The sequence below is a fragment of the Manihot esculenta genome, chromosome 10, assembly GCF_001659605.2.
Source record: "Manihot esculenta cultivar AM560-2 chromosome 10, M.esculenta_v8, whole genome shotgun sequence".
NCBI classification, from domain to species: domain Eukaryota; kingdom Viridiplantae; phylum Streptophyta; class Magnoliopsida; order Malpighiales; family Euphorbiaceae; genus Manihot; species Manihot esculenta.
Genome location: NC_035170.2, coordinates 2,616,448 through 2,636,137, shown reverse-complemented (window position 1 = coordinate 2,636,137; position 19,690 = coordinate 2,616,448). Strand labels below are relative to the sequence as shown.

Here is a 19,690-nt window from a genome sequence, read left to right as displayed (position 1 = left end):
TTTGCCCAAGCTGTATTCCTCCTCCTCTGTTTCAGTTCCCGTTTCCCTGGTTGTTCCGGCAGAATAGTTGTCTGCCTCCTCATTTTCTATCAACTCTCTTGCCCTTCTCCCATGGATTCGGGCCTCCGGTTCTTCCTCTTCCCCGGCATCGTGGCTGTTAGTTTGGAGGCGGTCAGAGGTAGGTCGGGGCTCATTGGTTCTGGGTTCCTCCACTACTGGGAGTGTATTTACTGGGGTGCTAAGGCCCCTCTGTTGCATTATCTGCCCCAACCAGTGAGCAGTAGTCTGTAGCTGGAGAGCCATGGTTTGAATGTCCTGGTTAGACAGAGTCACGGTGGGAGTATTCCCTGCCAAGCTTGGCGAGGGATTAAGAGGAATAGGCGTTTGGTTATTCAACGTTGTAGGGCTAGAAAAGGAGAACTGCTGCCCATCTTGGGCAGAGCTCAGGTCATTTGGAATGTTAAGGTTACTTTCTTGGTGGTTTGCCATCGTGGATCTCAGTGGGTTTTGAAAGTGAAAACTCCGGTGATGAAAAGATCTCCTTCGTTTCCCACAGACGGCGCCAATTGATGATCTGAGATCCAATAGAATAGGATTTTACAAGGGTTTTTGTATTGAAAGACAAAGCTTAAACTTTCTGGGGAGGGGGTTCCCCTTTTATCCATTTCGCTATGCTTGCTGGTGACGTGTAAAGGCCTTTTCATGATTGGGACACGCGTCTCTGACATACAGATTCGAGCGTACGAGGGTATCAGCCGCCTGCTCCATGCGTAACGGCCTCTAATTCTCCCCGTGCGTACGTTCGAGCGGATCTGCTAGGCTGTCTGAGTGTGGCTCTGGATACTGGGCTGGGCCGAGAGTCGGGCCGGACGCTGAGCCTGAGAGGAGAGGGCCTGCTGGTCGCGGACTGGGCCGGTCTGAGTGAAGAAGCTTAATTGAGCCCGGCCTTGAAGGTTGAATGAGCCAGACTTGTTGTGCATATCAGGTGCGTGGGCCTCTACGTTATGGGTCTTTGGTTGTGGTCAAGCCCCTGGTCCGGGGTGAAGAAATCCAGCGGTCATAAAAAATTAATGATACAATTACTTATTTCATACTTTTAAAACAATGAAAAATTATGAAAATTTAAAAACCACAACATTTTGCTTTTAATTCCTTTTTAAATAATTTTCTTGTTATTAGAATGAGAAAATTAAATTCCTTTTAACTTTTAAAATTTTTATTTTAAAATAGGTTAGAAATTTTATATGATTTTATAAAAAATCTATTTAAATTTTTTTATAAAATAAATTATATCAAATAAAAGATTAAAATTTTTCTTTCAAAACAGTGAAGTACTTATTATTGATAATAAATAAAATACTTTCAACATATCCACTTAAAAATTTTTCATAAAACATTGCTTACTGAAAATTAACAAACAACGTAGCTTAAGTTTTATTTAATTTAAATGTGTTAATTCTCTAAATAATTTAATTAAATTAAGGTAAATAAGTAATTTTTCTTCCATTAAAAAATTTTTATTTTATAAAAAATAAAAAAAAAAATATCAAGCAAAAGCAAATAGAACTAATTTTCACATTTTGTGTGCGAGTTATCCCAGACTTTCTGAGCAATGCAGTTGAGCCATTTCTCAACGTGCCAATATTTAGTTCCCTCTCATTATTCACCAACCTTAGGGGTGAGAGTATTATGTTAATTGAAAAAATATTTCAATTAAATTTTAAAATAATAAAAATAAAGTATAAAAAATAAAAATTTATTAAAAATTCAAATCGAACCGAATCGAATCAGATCGATTTGATTTAATTCGATTTTTGATCAAAATTAGTTCGATTTGATTTTCACGAATATTAAAATTTTAATTTTCAATTTATTCGATTCGGTTCGATTTTAAACGTAATCGACTGATTGATCACCCTAACCAACCTAAGAAGTTTATTTAATTAATATTAAGAAATACAAATTGCAAAAATTTGAATTATATATATATAAATATAAACTTAAATATTACCTTGAAAGCTTAACCCAAATGAGTAGGTTTAATTTTTTCCACGACATCTGTAGGTTTTTGTTTTGGCTTCAACCATCTTCACAACCCATATAGGCTTTCTTGTTCTGAACATCAGATGTGCCATTGTGACACTAAATATGAAACCACATACATACCCTATCAAAACAGCTTTCCACCCAAATCCATTTTCAGACTCTGAATCACCTTCTTCTGAAAGAGTTGTTGGCTGCCTTTCCCCATCTTCACATGCTTTTTTCAGTGGAAATCCGCACAACCCTGAGTTTCCTTCATATGAACTACTATCAAAGGTATCCAGTTGTTTGCCAAGAGGTATGCGTCCTGCGAGTTGGTTATGTGAAACTCGAAAGACTGAAAGAAATATCAAGTCTACCAAATCTGTTGGAATCTTTCCGGTGAGCGTATTTGAAGAGAGATCCAATGATTCAAGATTTATCAATTTTCCCAAATCAGGTGGAATATTACCAGTGAGGTAATTATGAGAAAGATTGAGTTGCTTAAGCGATACAAGCTTCCCAATTGACCACGGTATATTCCCAGTAAATTTGTTGGCTGACAAATCAATTGTTGTGAACATAGTTTGGATCCTTAACTCAATCCCCGATCCTTTCCATGTCACATCCACAGAATAAGTGTATCTATAGAATCCTGTGATACCCATGTATCGAAAGCTTTCATCGGAAACTATCATGGCTTCAAAACTATAGAAATACTCAAGTGGCAGAGGTCCACTTAAATTATTATTGGACATGTCAAAAATTCGCAACTTGGAGAAGGAATAATTAGCCGATGCAGCCTTTAGAAATCCATGAAGTTTGTTGGATCGTAGGACAAGAACTTGTAGCTGTGGAAGAGTTTCCAAAAAAACAGGGAAAGTATCATCTATCTCATTGTTGCCAATGTCCAAAACTTCCAAGCTTTTGCAATTGAGGATAGACCGTGGAATTCGCCCTCCTAATTGATTGCCATGTAAGTTCAAATACCTCAAGCTATTGTCCTTCGAAAATGTGGGGATGCTTCCTTGGAAACTGTTCATGCCCAGATGCAACGCCAACAGATTGTTGCTAAAATTTCCCAAGCAATGTGGAATGGAACCGCTAAAGCTATTGTTGGAAAAGTGAAGAACTTGGAGTTGCTTTAGCTTGCAAATTGAAATTGGAATTGCCCCTTCCAACTTATTATTGCTCAAATCAATATGAATCAAGGAATTATGTTGGAACCGACGAATACGACCCATGAACAGGTTACTATTGAGAAATAAAAATTGCAAATGAGGTAGGTTAAGCAAGGAGGATGGTATTGTTGCATTGAGCAAGTTATTAGATAAATCCAATACAATTAGACTTGAAAGTCTACGAACTTGAGAAGGAATGGGTCCCACCAGTCGATTGCTTGATAAATCTAAATGTTGAAGTGTTGCCAAGTTTGCAAAAGAATTGGGAATTGTACCAATGAGTTTATTATTGGAAAGAAATAAACCAATGAGTTGGTTATGGTTCAATAACCATGGGGGAATTTGACCATCAAAATTATTAGATGAGAGTGCCAAATGAGTGAGATGCTCAAGGTTCCCAAATGCGGATGGAATATGGCCACTAAAATTATTTGATGAAAGATATAACCTACTGAGTTGCCTCAAATTACCAAACCATGATACATTTGAACCAACAAAACTGCAACCACTAAGACCCAACATTTTCACAGACCTTAGATTATTAATAAGATCACCATCTAAATGTATTGTAATTTTTGTATAAGAAACAAACAAAACGTCAAGGGAACTACTCCAATTAGACCTTGGCAAACAAACAATGAGGTCATGATTTCCCCATAAATCGAGCACCCGAAGTTTTTGCCGTTGAAGCAAATTGCGTGGAAATTCCCCTTGCAATCCACAATCATTGAGATAGAGAGATGAAAAAGAAGACGACAAATTCATCAACCAAATAGGTTCGACCATGGACATGTTTACCTCATCTAAAATGAGTTCTCTTAGCTTGGTGAGGTTTTTAGCTAATCTATTGAAAGTGGTGGCTTCTAGTGTCAAATCATTGAAAGAGATATCAAGTGAAACCAAGTTAGATAAATAAGTGATTTTTGAAGGAACTTGGCCTGCAAAACCAGAGTTATTCAGATTAAGATGTCTTAAATTAAAAAATCCACCGAACTGAGGTGAAATACTGGAGGAATTGAAATCATTATTGGAGAGATCCAGAAATTGAAGATGAGAGAGGAGGAAAAGAGAGTTATTGGGATGAAAGGAACCAAAAAGCATACTGCGAGAAAGGCGAAGGCCAATTACATAACCTGTTTGTAAGTCACACGTGACCCCATCCCATAAGCAGCAATCACTGCCTTCTTCCCATGTCTCTGTTTTCGGATAAGGAACATCATGCAGGCGAGAGTCCATTGAGGCAGAACTGGTAATGGAGAAAGAATTTTTGAAATGGAGCAACGCATGACTTTGGTGAAGATGGCAAAGCACATGTGAAGACGAGAGATTTGAGGATGAAAATGGAGAACTAGCAGCTTGAAAATGCAAGAGAAAGAAAAGGAGGCAGAGTAATTGACTGAGCCATAGTGAACAACCCATGTTGTTGCTTTTACGAAATCGAAAGTGGGAAATTCTGAAGGATACATAAAAAATGAAGATGAGCATTGCTGTTTTATAGACTAAAAATTGGGAAATATATGATCTTATGTTTTTTTAAACCAAAATCAAGAACCTGCAGTCGAACCCAACAGACCCTTAACTATTCTAAATATTAATAAATTTATAATATTAAACTTTAATTAATAAAAATAATTATTTATATGTTTTGAAAAATAATGGGTAATAATTAATTATGTAATATTTATGAAATTCAATTTTATTTTGAATCTAGATTTGTATTATGACTCTTAAATCTTTAATTAATTACAAGAAGAAGAAGAAGGCAAAAGGCCTAAATATTGCCCTTAAACTTTTAGGAAAGTTTAAAAATGTCCAAGTTTATTTTTTAGGCTAAACACAATACTTCAATCTTTTTAATTAAGTCTCCATATACACGTATATTTTTTTAAAATAGATTTTTACTTTTTTGTTTTTAAATTTAATTTACAATATTAAGTAATTTTATTAATTAAAAATTATAGAAAATAATATCTTATTAATAAAAATATATTAATATGAACTTAATTAAAAAAATTAAGGATCTATTTAGCTTAAAAGATAAAATTGAATTTATTTGAATTTTAGTATTAATGTGCACTAACATTATTCAGTTTAATTCTAGGATGAGCGAGAACGCCAAGGCAAAGGGACAATGACCATAACTATGGCGTTACGACAAAATATGGCCATCTCAATTCAAGAAGACTTATAACTGCCAGGAATAATCAAAGTCTTCACTATCTTAATCAAAACTGCAATCACTTAATAAAGTAATTGCAATTAATATTTCTCATCAAGACAATTATAGACGTAAAGACCAAGGCATCGATTTTAATGTCTTCAACACTATTTTCCCTTGTGTTACTTTCAGAGATAATGGGCAGTGACTTAGAGATTTGTCCTTTTTAATCTATTCATCCCTCTTCTTAATCTATTCAATACGTGTTATATATTCCAGAGCTTGATAAAGTGTTTTTTTCTTTTTTTTTTTAAATGAAATTTAGAAATTTTTACTGATATTGTATATTTATCCATTCAGCTAATTAAAAATTATAATATGATTTTAAAAAATTAATTTATTATAATTTTTATCTATATGAGTTTTATAGGTGGATAGATATATAAATTCAGGTGCAGATAAAACTTTCTCTTCCTCCAATACCTTTTTATTTTTTAAGGTAAAAGTTCCATTTAAATTTTTTAAAAAATATTAAAAGTTCGGTTAATTTTTAAATGATTTTTGACGTAATTAAATTTTTAAATTTATTAAATAAAATAATTTAATATTAATATAAAAAAATTTAATACCGTTTATATAAAAGACAAAGAATGGACCACATTTATTAAACTCATAGGCATTTTTCCTCTTTCTTTAACTAAATTAGTTAAATCAAAGCTTAAAAAGAATAAAAATTCCAAAATTGATGTTCTAAAAAATCTACACCATTATCTCACATTGCAATTCTAGTCAAAGGAGGAATTGAAATTATTACTTATCTAAAAATTTACATACCCAAAAATTTCCTCCTGAATTTCCTTCCAAATAATCTAAAATTTTGTAGATAATGGAGCATAGCATCTTACACCTCCTTCTTCATTAATAATAAATTTGATCTTCCTCTTACTCCATAATATGGGTCCATCATATGGCCTTTCAATATTTAATTTGATGAAAAAATCTATAGAATAAAAAAAATAGTCAGGAGTTTATGGGAATGCTTCGGTGGAAATCCTCCGACGTTCAAGTCAAGTTAATGAATTAGTGTAGTATGGATAGACAAGAGTTGCAAAGAAAAATAATGTAAAAATAAAATATGGAGTCCAGGACAAAGCCGGAAGAAGAAGAAGGAAAGAGAAGACTCTCTTTTTATCTGTTCTACTATTATGCTACATGTTTATGTCACTTAGACCCGTACATACGGACGTGTCATACCCCTCTCCATACCTGTCTATGTCACTCAGGCCCGTACGTACGGACGTGTCATACCCTCTCCATGCCAGGCGGCTATTTAATTCCTCCGGTGCGCGTGCGGACAAGACTGCAAAGTGACTGGACCAGCTTCTCTCCCTCACATCACATCACTGTGCTGGGCTTCTTCCTGCTGGGTCTGGACTCGCGGGTAACCCATCCGGCCCGGCGTGTACTGAGTTGGTCAGCCTAAGAAGGGCTTAATGGGATTTTGGCCATCGTTCTCCTCTTGGGTCCGACCTAGGCTCCTCGCCCAGGATAGAATAAACCCGGCAGTCATCAATTGCCCCTTTACCTCATCGGCAGTTATTATATGAGTGGCGAGGGGGTAAATCCTTAAACTCTATTTATGACCGCGTGGCCCGTGAACTGCTCGTGTCAAAAGCGTCATTTCCTTGCCTTTTTATTTCTTTGTTTCTTTACTTTGATGTTTGAATGTATGACGATCTGGAAATGTGTATTTGATGATGAATGATATTTCACCTCGGTCTGTACTTCATTATTATTTTTTACTCAGACCGTCTTCTAGCTTTGTTAATTTTATTTAATTAATGGATCAGACTATCTCTATTGGGACTTTGCTAGTCGAACTAATCAGGGCTAAGAGCTCAGCGTCTAGCTAAGCTTTTGACTTGCGAATTTTTCTTATTCTCATGAGGGCATTTCTATTTTTGGCTTATGATCTCGTCAGTGCTGCGAGCTCGAATATATAATACCTAAAGGATATATAATACAAAAAGAATAATCAGGAAATATTTTTACAAAAGTGAGAGATTATATAAAATTTTTTTCTTTTATAATAATTAAATAGTAAAATATTTAATAATTAAATTAATAAAAAAATTAATTAATATATTTTTTTAATACTTTAAAAATATTTTAATATATTTTTAAAAATTAAAAAATCAACTAATAAATTTTGTAACACCACAATAAATTTTTTTCAGTGAATAATTAATAAATACTTTTATAAAATTAAAAAATTAATTAATAATTTTTTATTAAAATTTCAAGACTTATTTAGTATATTTTTTAAAATTAAAAAATTAATTAATTAGTTTTTTCATAGTATAAAAATTAAATAATAATTTTTTTATAATAATAAAATAAAAATAATATTTAAAAAAATAAATTTAAATGATAAAAATAAAATTTTAAAATTATTAATAATAATATTTCAATTATATTCCCTGTGAAATTGTTAGCCGACAAATCAATTATTGTGAACATAGTTTGGAGTTGGGAGTGAAAAAGAAGAAGAAGAAGACAAAGTCATAAAGGAAATAGATTCAACCATGGGCGTGTTACCTCATCTAAAATGAGTTCTCTTAGCTTAGTGAGATTTTGAGCAAGTCTATTGGAAGTAGTGGCCTCTAGAGTGAAATAATTATAAATTATTTATCCTTACACACTTAAACTTAAATTTTCTAATAAACTATCTCTATTTAACTCCCATGACTCAAATTAAATTCTCTAAAAAAATTTTTTTTAAAAAAATTTAGCTTATCAAACAGAAAAAAGAATCTGCTGACTAAAATAAAATTGCTATAATAAAATTTTATTATGTCTTTCTTATTACGTTTTTCATGATTATTTATATAATAGGTTAAAAATAATATTAATAATATAACGGTCATAATATAAAAAATTAATAATCGCACTCACTGATTTAAATTTGGTGATAAATATATCTAAATAAATTAAAATTTTTATATTTTACTCCTCAATTTTTTATTTCATTAAAAAAAAGGACCATATCCTATATGTCAATGTGTACATTACACATAATAAGTGAAAAGGAAAAAAATAATTAAAATGTCAAATTTTGAATTAATATTCATAAAAGGCTCAGTATATTTATAAACTGAGATGTTTGTATTTCTGAAATTTATTTGTGATAAATAGTATCTCCTTTCATTATTTAATCTCTAAATTTTGATAAATATATTAAAATTTTTATAAAATTATAAAAATATTTTATTAATTAATTACTCTATTAATTAAAAAAATTTTAAAATTCATTCGATATGATATGAAAAAATTAATTAGCAAGCATTATAAAATTAAAAATTAACTGTTAATTGATATTATTCTATATAATCATTTTAAAATTTATGAATAATTATAAAAAGTTATTTTATAATTTAATGCATTTTCGAGTAAAATTTTATATTTTAATTTGTAATAAAAAAATTATATATGTTCATGTTTAGTAAAATGAGGATTTTTTTCTAACACGATTAAATATTAATGCTAAATTATAATTTAGTGAAAGCTAAATTTTGATTCATATATTTTTAATTTTAGTTTTTAAATTTTATTTGATTATTAAAATAATCTTTTAATTTAAATTTTATATTTTTAATTAAAATTAATCTCTAAAATTTTTATAGATGGTCTCTAAATATTAAAATTATTAATATGTTTTTATCTTTATAAATTAATTTTTTTTATTTATTAAATTTTAATATTTTATATATAAAAATAATTAAATAAAAGATATGAAATCTCCTCTACATTCTAATCAAATGAAAAAACAAATAATTGAGAAAGAAAAAATTAGATGAAAAAATTTTCTTTAGATTTAAATTTAGATATATATTGTGCCGAGATTTTTCATTTAATTTTTATTTTATTAATTTATTTCTAAATATAAAATATAAAATTTAATAAATATATAAAATTAATTTTTTAAAAATATAAAGATTTATTTATAAATAATTATAATATTTAGATATTAATTTATAAAAATATAAAGGTGAATTATAACTAAATAGCTATTTTATTATAAAACAACTTTATAATTAAATTTGTAAATATATGAACTATATTATATTTTTTTACAAAATTTTAAAAATTTTAATTAAAAATTATTTTTAATTAATTTTTAAATTCCACATCAATATTTATAAACAGTATTTAAACAAAAATTTTATTGTTAACAGAGTGAAATTATATAATTCATTTTGTTATAAATTAAATTATAATACGTTATTAAAAAATAAATTATAATATAGTTTTTTTTTCTAATTATCCTTAAAATATATATTATCATTATTTAAAAAATAATTAATTTATTTAACTAATTAAATTATCCATATACTACGGACGCCTCATCCATTAATATTAACTGCCAATCCACTTCATCACCAAACATTGAAGTTTGACTTCCATTCAATTTCTGAACTTCCATTCTTTGCTTCATCTGGTAGTTATATTTTTAACAATTTGGATTTTTATCTATCTCTATATATTGTGGAAATGAATTTATCAAAATATTACAAATTAAAAATTACATAGAAAGGATGAGAAAATAATTGACAAAGTGAGACAGCTCTCCATATGAAAAAATATCTTTTTTCAAAAACAATTAGGTTTTTTGGGCCCTTGTATGAATCTTGGATGAGGCTTGGCTCTATCAATAGCCGAAAAGAAGCAAAAGTCCAGTTATGGATTCCTGAGTTTTCACTAATCTAGACTATGGATCCAAAGTTTTGAAATGGTCAATTTTTTTCTTCTGAAAATTCAGATAATCATCTGGATGTATATAAAAAGTTTCCAACTTCCAGACGATTAGGCCTTGGTGTCACCACCACCACCACCACCACCGTCGTCGTCTGCAATCTTCAGTCTTCACCTTCTTTGCAACACACAGAACAGAATCATGTCAAAGGCAGAGAGCAGTTTCAAGGAGCCCAGATGGTCTCTTCAGGGAATGACCGCTCTTGTCACTGGTGGCACTCGGGGAATTGGGTATCTCTCTCTCTCTCTCTCTCTCTCTCTCTTTCCTCCTCTATCCCCTATTTTTTCTGCGGACAAACCATAATGGAACGTGGTGAAATCACTGGTTTAATCTCTGATTGTGGGGTTTTATAGGAATGCAACGGTGGAGGAGCTTGCTGGGCTTGGAGCTAGAGTGCATACATGTTCAAGAAATGAAGCAGAGCTTAATAAGTGTTTGAAAGAATGGGAAGCCAAGGGTTTTGTGGTCACTGGGTCAGTTTGTGATGCGACATCTCGAGCCCAGAGAGAGAAGCTAATTGAGCAAGTGGGTTCTGTTTTTAATGGCCGTCTCAACATTCTTGTGAGTAATCCAGTGACAGCCTGAGCCATTGGATAATATCAGTATTTTTACATCTCATGATTTTGTATGTTTCCTCTGCAATGAACAATCTTGATTGCAATACTTGCACAAGGATATAATATTGGCTTATTTAGGTTTAATCTTCCTGGTTCCAGTTTAAAATTGGATTTTATTCTTGAATTGATTTCTCTTGGAGGGGTTTGATCAAGATTGTCAAAATCTGGACTCAACCAACAAATGGTGTTAGGTCTTCAAATTTAATAATAGAATTGTTCCATATTATGAAATGGCTACTTCTATTGGATGGTATTTTTCAAACTATTTGTATTAGATTTCATGATGAAGTCAAAATGCAGGAAAAATAAAATTTCCCCCTTCTGTTTATCCAGTGGATTGAAATTATATCAAAACAAGATTACTCAAGTACCTTCCATTGTCTCAGGTTCCACTCTTATTGGGAATAAAATGAGAAACCGAAGATGATTATTTGTTATACTTATTTATTATTTTTATGTATACTCCACCAGGAAAGATTAGCATCAGTTCACTTGCTTGAATCATTATTCTGCACTTTAAGCTAGCCTGGAAGCTCTTCTCAACAGCTTGAAGATGAAGGGGGAATTTTGCTAGACTGTTATGATCAATTAGATTGGCTTCAAAGCATGGTTACATGTCTTCTAATAAAAAAATGATGTTTAAGCCCACAATTGTGTCGCAATGCAGCAAGATTCTGGGCTTTTTTATGTCAGTAACGGTTAAATGTTGGCTTTCAGATTAACATGATCGATATCGTGTCATTTCTCTGCATGCACATGTGCATGTGTTCTTTAGATGTAATTTGAATGTCTTTAGAATTTTGCATGGAGCAGGTAATGGTTATGCGCTTACTAGGATGAGCATCACTTGACGAGTGTTATTCTTTTCTATGAATATCAGGGAGTTTAACATGCTTGATCTCTTTTATTCAGGTTAACAATGTTGGCACAAATATCAGGAAGCCAACTATCGAGTACTCTGCCGAAGAATTTTCAAAACTCATGACAACCAACTTTGAGTCTGCATACCATCTGTGCCAACTTGCACATCCTCTTCTAAAAGCATCAGGAGCGGGAAGCATTGTATTCAATTCCTCTGTTGCGGGTCTTTTGCACATAGGTAGTGGATCGATTTATGGTCCAACCAAAGGTGAGTTGCTGTTCTAACCTAGTATATTTTATTGCCTGAGCATGTAAAAAATTTGATGGGACTGATTAATATGCTAACATAAACGTATATCCACTTTGCTCGCAGGTGCAATTAATCAACTTACCAAAAATTTGGCTTGTGAATGGGCAAAAGACAATATCAGGACAAATTGTGTTGCACCCTGGTATATCAAAACCTCACTCGTGGAAAATGTACTATTCTCCATCCCGCTCATAGAACATTCTTTTTTTCCTTTTTGTTTGGCAAATAATCCTTCGTTTAAAAATATAGGCATGTCATTCTCATTTACGAGTAAATGTATTATTTCTTTAAAGTGGCTGATACTTAATTATACAGTTAGTTGAATCAATCATTAAGCTTTGTTGGGATTTGTTCTTAGAACTGTTTTAAACATGGAAAAGCTATAGACATCAAGTGGATTTCTGGATTCTTGTTGGATCTCGAGGGATATTTTTTCAGGAGACATGTTATACTATAAAAGATGTGTATATGCCTGCATTATAAGCATGATATATGATATTATTCATTATTTTGAAAGTTTTCTGTGCCCTCGACCCTATAACAGTTCAATCAAATTGCAATGATACTGCTGTAATCTGTTTATGGACATGTGTACTTAGAAGTTTTTGTTCCAAGGTCTCCATTAGTCTTCACTATAATGTCGTTCCGCCAAACGGCTGGAGTCTCGGCGAGTTTCAAGCCTAGCACTCTCTCACCAAATTCTCCTTGTGCATAGAAGTGTGGGTTATTATGTCTGGAATCTCTAAAATGCTGCATATTAACTGAAACTGAGAAGAAATCAATACTAAAATTCATCAATGGTACTTGTAACAGCTCCTCTTCTTACCATGTGAACTTTTTTCTTCTTGCAGTTGCTTGCTAACAAAGAGTTCTTGGATAAAATAGTTGCTCGAACGCCTCTTCAACGCGTTGGAGAAGCAAAAGAAGTATCATCCCTGGTTGCATTCCTCTGCCTACCTGCTGCTTCATACATTACTGGACAGATTATTTCTGTTGATGGAGGAGTCACTGTGAATGCATTTGATCCTGGCATGAGACTGGATTGAGCAATCTGCCCTTTTTCTTTTCTCCCCTTCGTTGAAAATGCACATTTGTCCAATGTCTTGAATTGTTCTGGTTCATAACATATTGTTCATATTTAGTTCTGAGGACATGGTGTTTTGTTTGAAGCAATGTTTTTAAACCGAACCTTGAACCGGCGAGATCATAGAATTAAACCCAATTAAGGGTTTTAGGTTCAATCTTGAACCATGGTTGATGTTTAATGGGCATATTATTTAATAAATATTATAAAATTAATAATTTTTTTTACTATAACATTTTATACATTTCTACAAATAATTATTAAAATAAGTTTAAGATCTAAATATTTTTTTAAAAAAATAATTTGAGATTTTAAATAATAATATTCAATAATATCTAATAAGAAAAAAATTTAAAATTAAAATTTTATAATAGCAAATGGAAAATAAATATTACTATATTTATCTAACGCAATAAACACACCTTATCTCATGAGAATATATTAATCGAACACATCTAAATCATATTTGTTAAAAAATAACTTGTAGAAAGTGTATTTTTGAAAAAATTAACTTTTCAATAAATAAGTTATTTTAAAAGGGCGTGGAAGTCATTAATTGGTTAAAAACCTTTGATATGTTAGTTGAGGTCCCATATGGATTCTTCGTGATAACAGAAATTAGTCCTTAGAAGGTGTTTGAATAAACTTTTTCATTTTCGGTCGATAGCTTATCAGTTTCAAACAGTCAATTTAGATGTTTATATCAGTTAGTATTTTTTATTAATTCTACTTTTTAAAATTTCTTTTTGTCGGCTCATAATCAATGAGATTTTTTACTTTCACTGTATTATTTTTTTAATATTTATTAATTATAAATTTTTATGTTAATATAAATTTAAATATATATTAATAAATTATGAGATAATAATAAAAAATTCTAAACTATTTATATTTTATTAAATATATTTTAAATTATAAAAATTAATTAATATATTCTTAACTAATTATATAAATTTATTTATATTTTACCGGTTAATAGTAAGTAAAAAATTAATATTTTAATATAATTAATAATTATTAAAAAATTTAAAATTTTATCAATTACAATAATTATATTATAATTTTTTTTAATAAATATACCTTAAATCAGTATTTCAATTTTATTTAATTTTTAATTTTGATTTAATTTATTTATAATTTTAAACAATATATTTTTAAAATTTGATAATTTATTTTTTAATATTTTTACATCAACAATAATTTTTTGTCGTAGTTATATATCATAAATAATTTTTTGTATAATTATAACTTATAAGTAATTTTTTATGTAATTATAAATCATAAATAGTGTGATAACATTAATTCTAGTAATTTAAAAATTATAATTTTTTTACTTTAAAAAATTAATTATATTTATTATATTCATTTTAACTAAATTAAAAGTTAATAATTTATTTAATAAATCTAAAATGGATAGATTCATTACATAATATACAAAATATACTCATAAATTAAATTTATTTTATCATTTTTAATTTTGTTATTTTTAATTAATTGAGTTAATAATTCACTTTTAACTCTGTTAAAATAGATATTATAATTAATGTTTAAATAGTAAAAGTTACGATTCTTAATTTATTAAATAAGTATAAAATAACATTTCTTATTTTTTCTCAAAACATGTAGATGAATAGAAGAAAAATCACTAATTAAACTTATGAGCTATTCGATTCGATTTTTAAATAAATCAAACTCGAATTTAATTTTTAAATTCGTTTAGTAAACCAGTCAAATTTGAGTTGTATAAGTATTCGACTTGTAAAATTTCGAGTCGAAATTTTGTAAACTCAGTTTATTTTTGAGTTTATGAATAAACAGTCTGATTAAGCATATTGATGTTAATATTATAAGAGAAATAAATTCAAGGCTTACATATATTTTCACTTAAATTTTTTATAGTTTAATTTTATATAATTTAATTACACTTTTAAAATTTATATATATTTAAATGATTAAAATTTAATAATTTATTTTTATAAATTTATGAGCTAATTTTTATATATATATTTATTTAATTAAAATTATTTAATTTTAAATTTATTAATTTTAAATAAAACTTATTATATATATAAATAAATTAAATTATATGTAAACTATTTAAAATTAAATTCAATAAAAAGTTTAACTCGTCTAAATTAATTTATTAAATGAGTTAAATTTAATTTTATTAATACTCAACTGAAATTTAAAAATTAAACGAGTTAAATTTAATATTATTAATATTTTACTGAAATTTACAAATTAAATGAATTAAACTTAATTTTATTAATATTTGACTAAAATTTAAATTCGAATCCAATTTAAAAAATAAATTAAATTTAAACCTTTTAAATCTCGAATTATTATCTACAACCCTACTTCACAACCAACTTCATAGCGTTAAATATGTTCACATAATCAGTATTAAATTCGTCAAACATATATAAATATAATCAAAATAATTTTTTTAATATAATTAATCTTAATTAGAATTTAAATTTAAAATCTTTTAATTTTGAAAAGACTTTAATATTAATAAACTAAAACTCATTAATTATAACTAAAATAATAATTTAAAAGAGAAGCGTCTCATTACATTAAAAATTAGATTTATTTTAGTGAATGTCGTTTCAAGGTAATGGAGAATTTTATGCTGTATTTAATTATTTATTAGAAAAGTTATTAATAAGTTTTTAAATTTTTAAAAAAATTATTAATTTATTTTTATTTCAAAATCACTCACTCTATATTTATAAAAAAATTAAATTATTATTCTTTCTATTAGAAAAATATTTAGTCAATTTATTTTAATTTTTATAAAAAAACTAAATGGTATAAAATTGTAAATATTTAAAATTATATTAAATAAATAATATATATAATTAAAATGACATCTAACATTTTTTTGATAAATATGAAAATAATTTAAATTTTAAAAATATATAAAAATCGACTATTGAATTTTTTAACATCAAAGTGACGTAGTAACTATTAAAATAATAATTCAAGAGAGGGGACACGGCATCACATCAGCCATTAGATTTATTTCATTGAACTGTCATGTCGAGAAAATGGAGAATTTTATGTTCTGTACAATTATTTATTTAGAATTTGAGAAAAAAATATATTTTTTTAGTTTATTTTTTCACTTAAAAATAGAGAAAATAAAATATTTTTATATTAATGAATAAATTAATGAATAAATTTATTAAAATTATGAAAACAAAATTTTCTGTAAAATAGATAATAATAAATTTTCAAATGACATCCTTTACTGAAAGTAACAAAAATTACTGTATTTTACGTTTGAGGAAGAAAAATATTTTCCATTTTCCGTAATTGACAGGTTTCCAATTTCGGAAAGTATCTTCAGTCTTCAGTTTGCATCTTCTTGGCAACACACAGAACAGAATCCTTCAGTTTGCATCTTCTCGGCAACACACAGAACAGAATCATGTCAAAGGCAGAGAGCAGTTTCAAGGAGCCAAGATGGTCTCTTCATGGAATGACTGCTCTTGTCACTGGTGGCACTCGGGGAATTGGGTTTCTCTCTCTCTATCCCTTTTCTTTATGTGGACAATTTATAATGAAATCACTGCTTTTTTAAATCTCTGATTGTGGGGTTTTATAGAAATGCAACGGTGGAGGAGCTTGCTGGGCTTGGAGCTAGAGTGCACACATGTTCAAGAAATGAAGCAGAGCTTAATAAGTGTTTGAAAGAATGGGAAGCCAAGGGTTTTGTGGTCACTGGGTCAGTTTGTGATGCGACATCTCGAGCCCAGAGAGAGAAGCTAATTGAGCAAGTGGGTTCTGTTTTTAATGGCAGTCTCAACATTCTTGTGAGTAATCCAGTGACAGCCTCAGCTATTGGATATTATCAGTATTCTTACATATCATGATTTTGTATGTTTCCTCAGCAATGATGTTGTTGTTTTGCTTACTGTGTCTCCAACCTTGATTGCAATACTTGCATACCGATATATATACATGAGCTAACTTATGCAATTGCAAATTAGATTGTTTATGCTGCTTGTTTAGGTATAATCTCCCTGGTTCCACTTTAAACTTGGGTTTCTTCTTGAATTGATTTGTTTTGCTGGGGTTTGATCAAGATTGTCAAAATCTCTCAACCCGCAAATGGTGTTAGATCTTCAAATTGAATAATAAAATTGTTCTATATTATGAAATGCTTGCTTCTATTGCTGGTATTTCTCAAACTATTTTTTCAGACTTCCATGATGAAGTTAAAATGCAGGGGAAAAGAAAAAAATCCCCCCTTCCGTTTACCCAGTGGATTGAAATTATATCAAAAACAAGATTTATTAAGTACAACTATGCTAAAATTTTTTTAATATATTTCTACTTTTTCTTGCCCTAGGTTCCAGTCTTATGAGGAACATAAATTGAGAAATCTAAGATGATTGTTTTTTTCGTCTTCGTGTAAATTTCTCCAGGAAAGATTAGCATCAATTCACTTACTTGAATCATTATTCTGCACTTTACGCTAACAGGAAACTCTTCTCAAGAGATTGAGGATCATTTTGCTTGGCTTCAAAGAACGGTTACTTGTGTTCTAATGAAAGAATGATGCTTAAGCCCGTAATTGTGTCACAATGCAACAATATTCCGGGCACTTTTATGTCAGGAATGGTGCAACGTTGGCTTTTCAATGAAGGCAATTGATCTCATATCATATCTCTGCATGCACATGTGCATGTGTTCTTTAGATGTAATCTTGAATATCTTTAGAATTTTGTAAGGAGTAGGTAATGTCGTGCGCTTATTAGGATGAGCATCACTTAATGAGTGTTATTCTTATCTATGGATATTCAGGGAGTTTAACATGCTTGATCTCTTTCATTCAGGTAAATAATGTTGGCACAAATATCAGGAAGCCAACTATGGAGTACTCTGCTGAAGAATTTTCAAAACTCATGGCAACTAATTTTGAATCTGCATACCATATGTGCCAACTTGCACATCCTCTTCTAAAAGCATCAGGAGCTGGAAGCATTGTATTCAATTCCTCTGTTGCAGGTCTTGTGCACATAGGTAATGGATCAATTTATGGTCCAAGTAAAGGTGAGTTGCTGTTCTAAACTAGTATATTTATTGCCTGAGCATGAGTAAAAAATTTGAGTGTAATTAATCTACTAAAAAACATTATCAAATTTGCTGCTCGCAGGTGCAATCAATCAACTTACAAAAAATTTGGCTTGTGAGTGGGCAAAAGACAATATCAGGACAAATTCTGTTGCACCCTGGTATATCAGAACCTCGCATGTGGAAAATGTACTATTCTCTATCCTGCTCATAGAACATTCCTTTTTTTCCCTTTTTTCTGGCAAATGATCATCCATTTTAAAATATCAGCATTCCATTCTCATTTATGAGTGAAGGTATTATTTCTTTAAAGCAGCCAATAATTCATTATACAGTTAGTTGAATCAATCATTCAGCTTTCTTGGGATTTGCTCTTAGAACTGTTTTGAACATGGAAAAGCTGTAAACATGAAGTGGATTTCTGGATTCTTGTTGGATCTCAAGGGACATTTTTTCACAGACATGTTAAACTATAAAAGATGCGTATATGCCTGCATTATAAGCATGATATATGATATTATTCATTATTTTGAAAGGTTTCTGTTCCCTTGACCCTGAAACAGTTCAATCAAATTGCAATGCTACTCCTGTAATCTGTTACTGACATGTGTCCTTAAAAGTTTGTTTCCAAGATCACCATTAATCTTGACTATAATGTTGTTCGGCCAAACAGCTAGAGTCTCGGCAAATTTCAAACCTAGCACTTCCTTTCACAAAGTTCTCCTTGTGCATAGATGAGTGGATTATTATGTCTGTCACCTCTAAAATGCTGCATATTAACTGGAATCTGAGAAGAAATCACTATTAAAATTCATCAATGGTACTTGTAACAGCTCCTCTTCTTATCATGTGAATTTCTTTTCTCCTTGCAGTTGCTTGCTAACAAAGATTTCTCGGATAAAATAGTCGCTCGAACGCCTCTTCAACGCGTTGGAGAACCAAAAGAAGTATCATCCCTGGTTGCATTCCTCTGCTTACCTGCTGCTTCATACATTACTGGACAGATTATTTCTGTTGATGGAGGATTCACTGTGAATGCATTTGATCCTGGCATGAGACTGGATTGAGAAATCTGCCCTTTTTCTTTTCTCCCCTTCATTGAAAATGCACATTTGTCCATCGTCTTGAATTGTCTGATTCTACGACATATTCTCTATTTTGGGATTGTTATCTTTATGTTTGGTTTTGAGGACATTGTTTCTGTTTGAATCTCTTAGTCTTCCATTGGTACCCAAAGTGAAACATCATCTCTGAAAATAATAGTTAGTTGTTTCAAAAAATTAGAATTATTTCTTTTCTCATGTTTCTATTTTTATTGGCATTAAATTATAATTAAAATTAAAAATAAAATATAAATAAAATCAATTAAAAATTAAACTGATTAAATTAAACTAAATTAAATTAATTTTTATTTAAAATTAATTTTTATAAATACTAAAATTTTAAATTTTAATTTATTTAATTTAATTTTAAACTTTAACTCATCGAAATGTTTACTGCTAAAGTCAAAATACCAACATTATGCCAGATTCAGTAATATGAATGATATTGTCGATAGAATT

At 29.6% G+C, this 19,690-nt stretch overlaps 3 protein-coding genes across 4 annotated transcripts; 2 read left to right on the top strand and 1 right to left on the bottom strand.

Annotated features, from left to right (window-relative positions):
• Positions 1-1,921: 1,921 nt before the first annotated feature.
• LOC110625323 (receptor-like protein Cf-9 homolog) lies at positions 1,922-4,647 on the bottom strand. Its single transcript, XM_021770939.2, has one exon. The coding sequence runs from the start codon at positions 4,620-4,622 to the stop codon at positions 2,040-2,042; it is 2,583 nt and encodes an 860-aa protein (XP_021626631.1). The 5' UTR covers positions 4,623-4,647; the 3' UTR covers positions 1,922-2,039.
• A 5,481-nt stretch (positions 4,648-10,128) lies between these two features.
• Positions 10,129-13,227, top strand: LOC110625324 (tropinone reductase homolog At5g06060). Its single transcript, XM_021770940.2, has 5 exons — positions 10,129-10,404; positions 10,528-10,735; positions 11,704-11,920; positions 12,026-12,132; positions 12,814-13,227. The coding sequence occupies exons 1-5, from the start codon at positions 10,316-10,318 to the stop codon at positions 13,006-13,008; spliced, it is 816 nt and encodes a 271-aa protein (XP_021626632.1). The 5' UTR covers positions 10,129-10,315; the 3' UTR covers positions 13,009-13,227.
• Positions 13,228-16,348: 3,121 nt separating this feature from the next.
• On the top strand, positions 16,349-19,391 carry LOC110624586 (tropinone reductase homolog At5g06060). Of its 2 annotated transcripts, XM_021769784.2 has the most exons (5): positions 16,352-16,568; positions 16,657-16,864; positions 17,891-18,107; positions 18,211-18,317; positions 19,001-19,391. In XM_021769784.2, the coding sequence occupies exons 1-5, from the start codon at positions 16,480-16,482 to the stop codon at positions 19,193-19,195; spliced, it is 816 nt and encodes a 271-aa protein (XP_021625476.1). In that variant the 5' UTR covers positions 16,352-16,479; the 3' UTR covers positions 19,196-19,391. The 2 variants fall into 2 exon arrangements, 1 of the variants encoding a protein (XP_021625476.1); XR_006352279.1 differs by lacking the exons at positions 18,211-18,317; positions 19,001-19,391 and adding an exon at positions 17,537-17,791 and having other exon boundaries at positions 16,349-16,568; positions 17,891-18,029.
• The last annotated feature ends 299 nt before the right edge of the window (positions 19,392-19,690 follow it).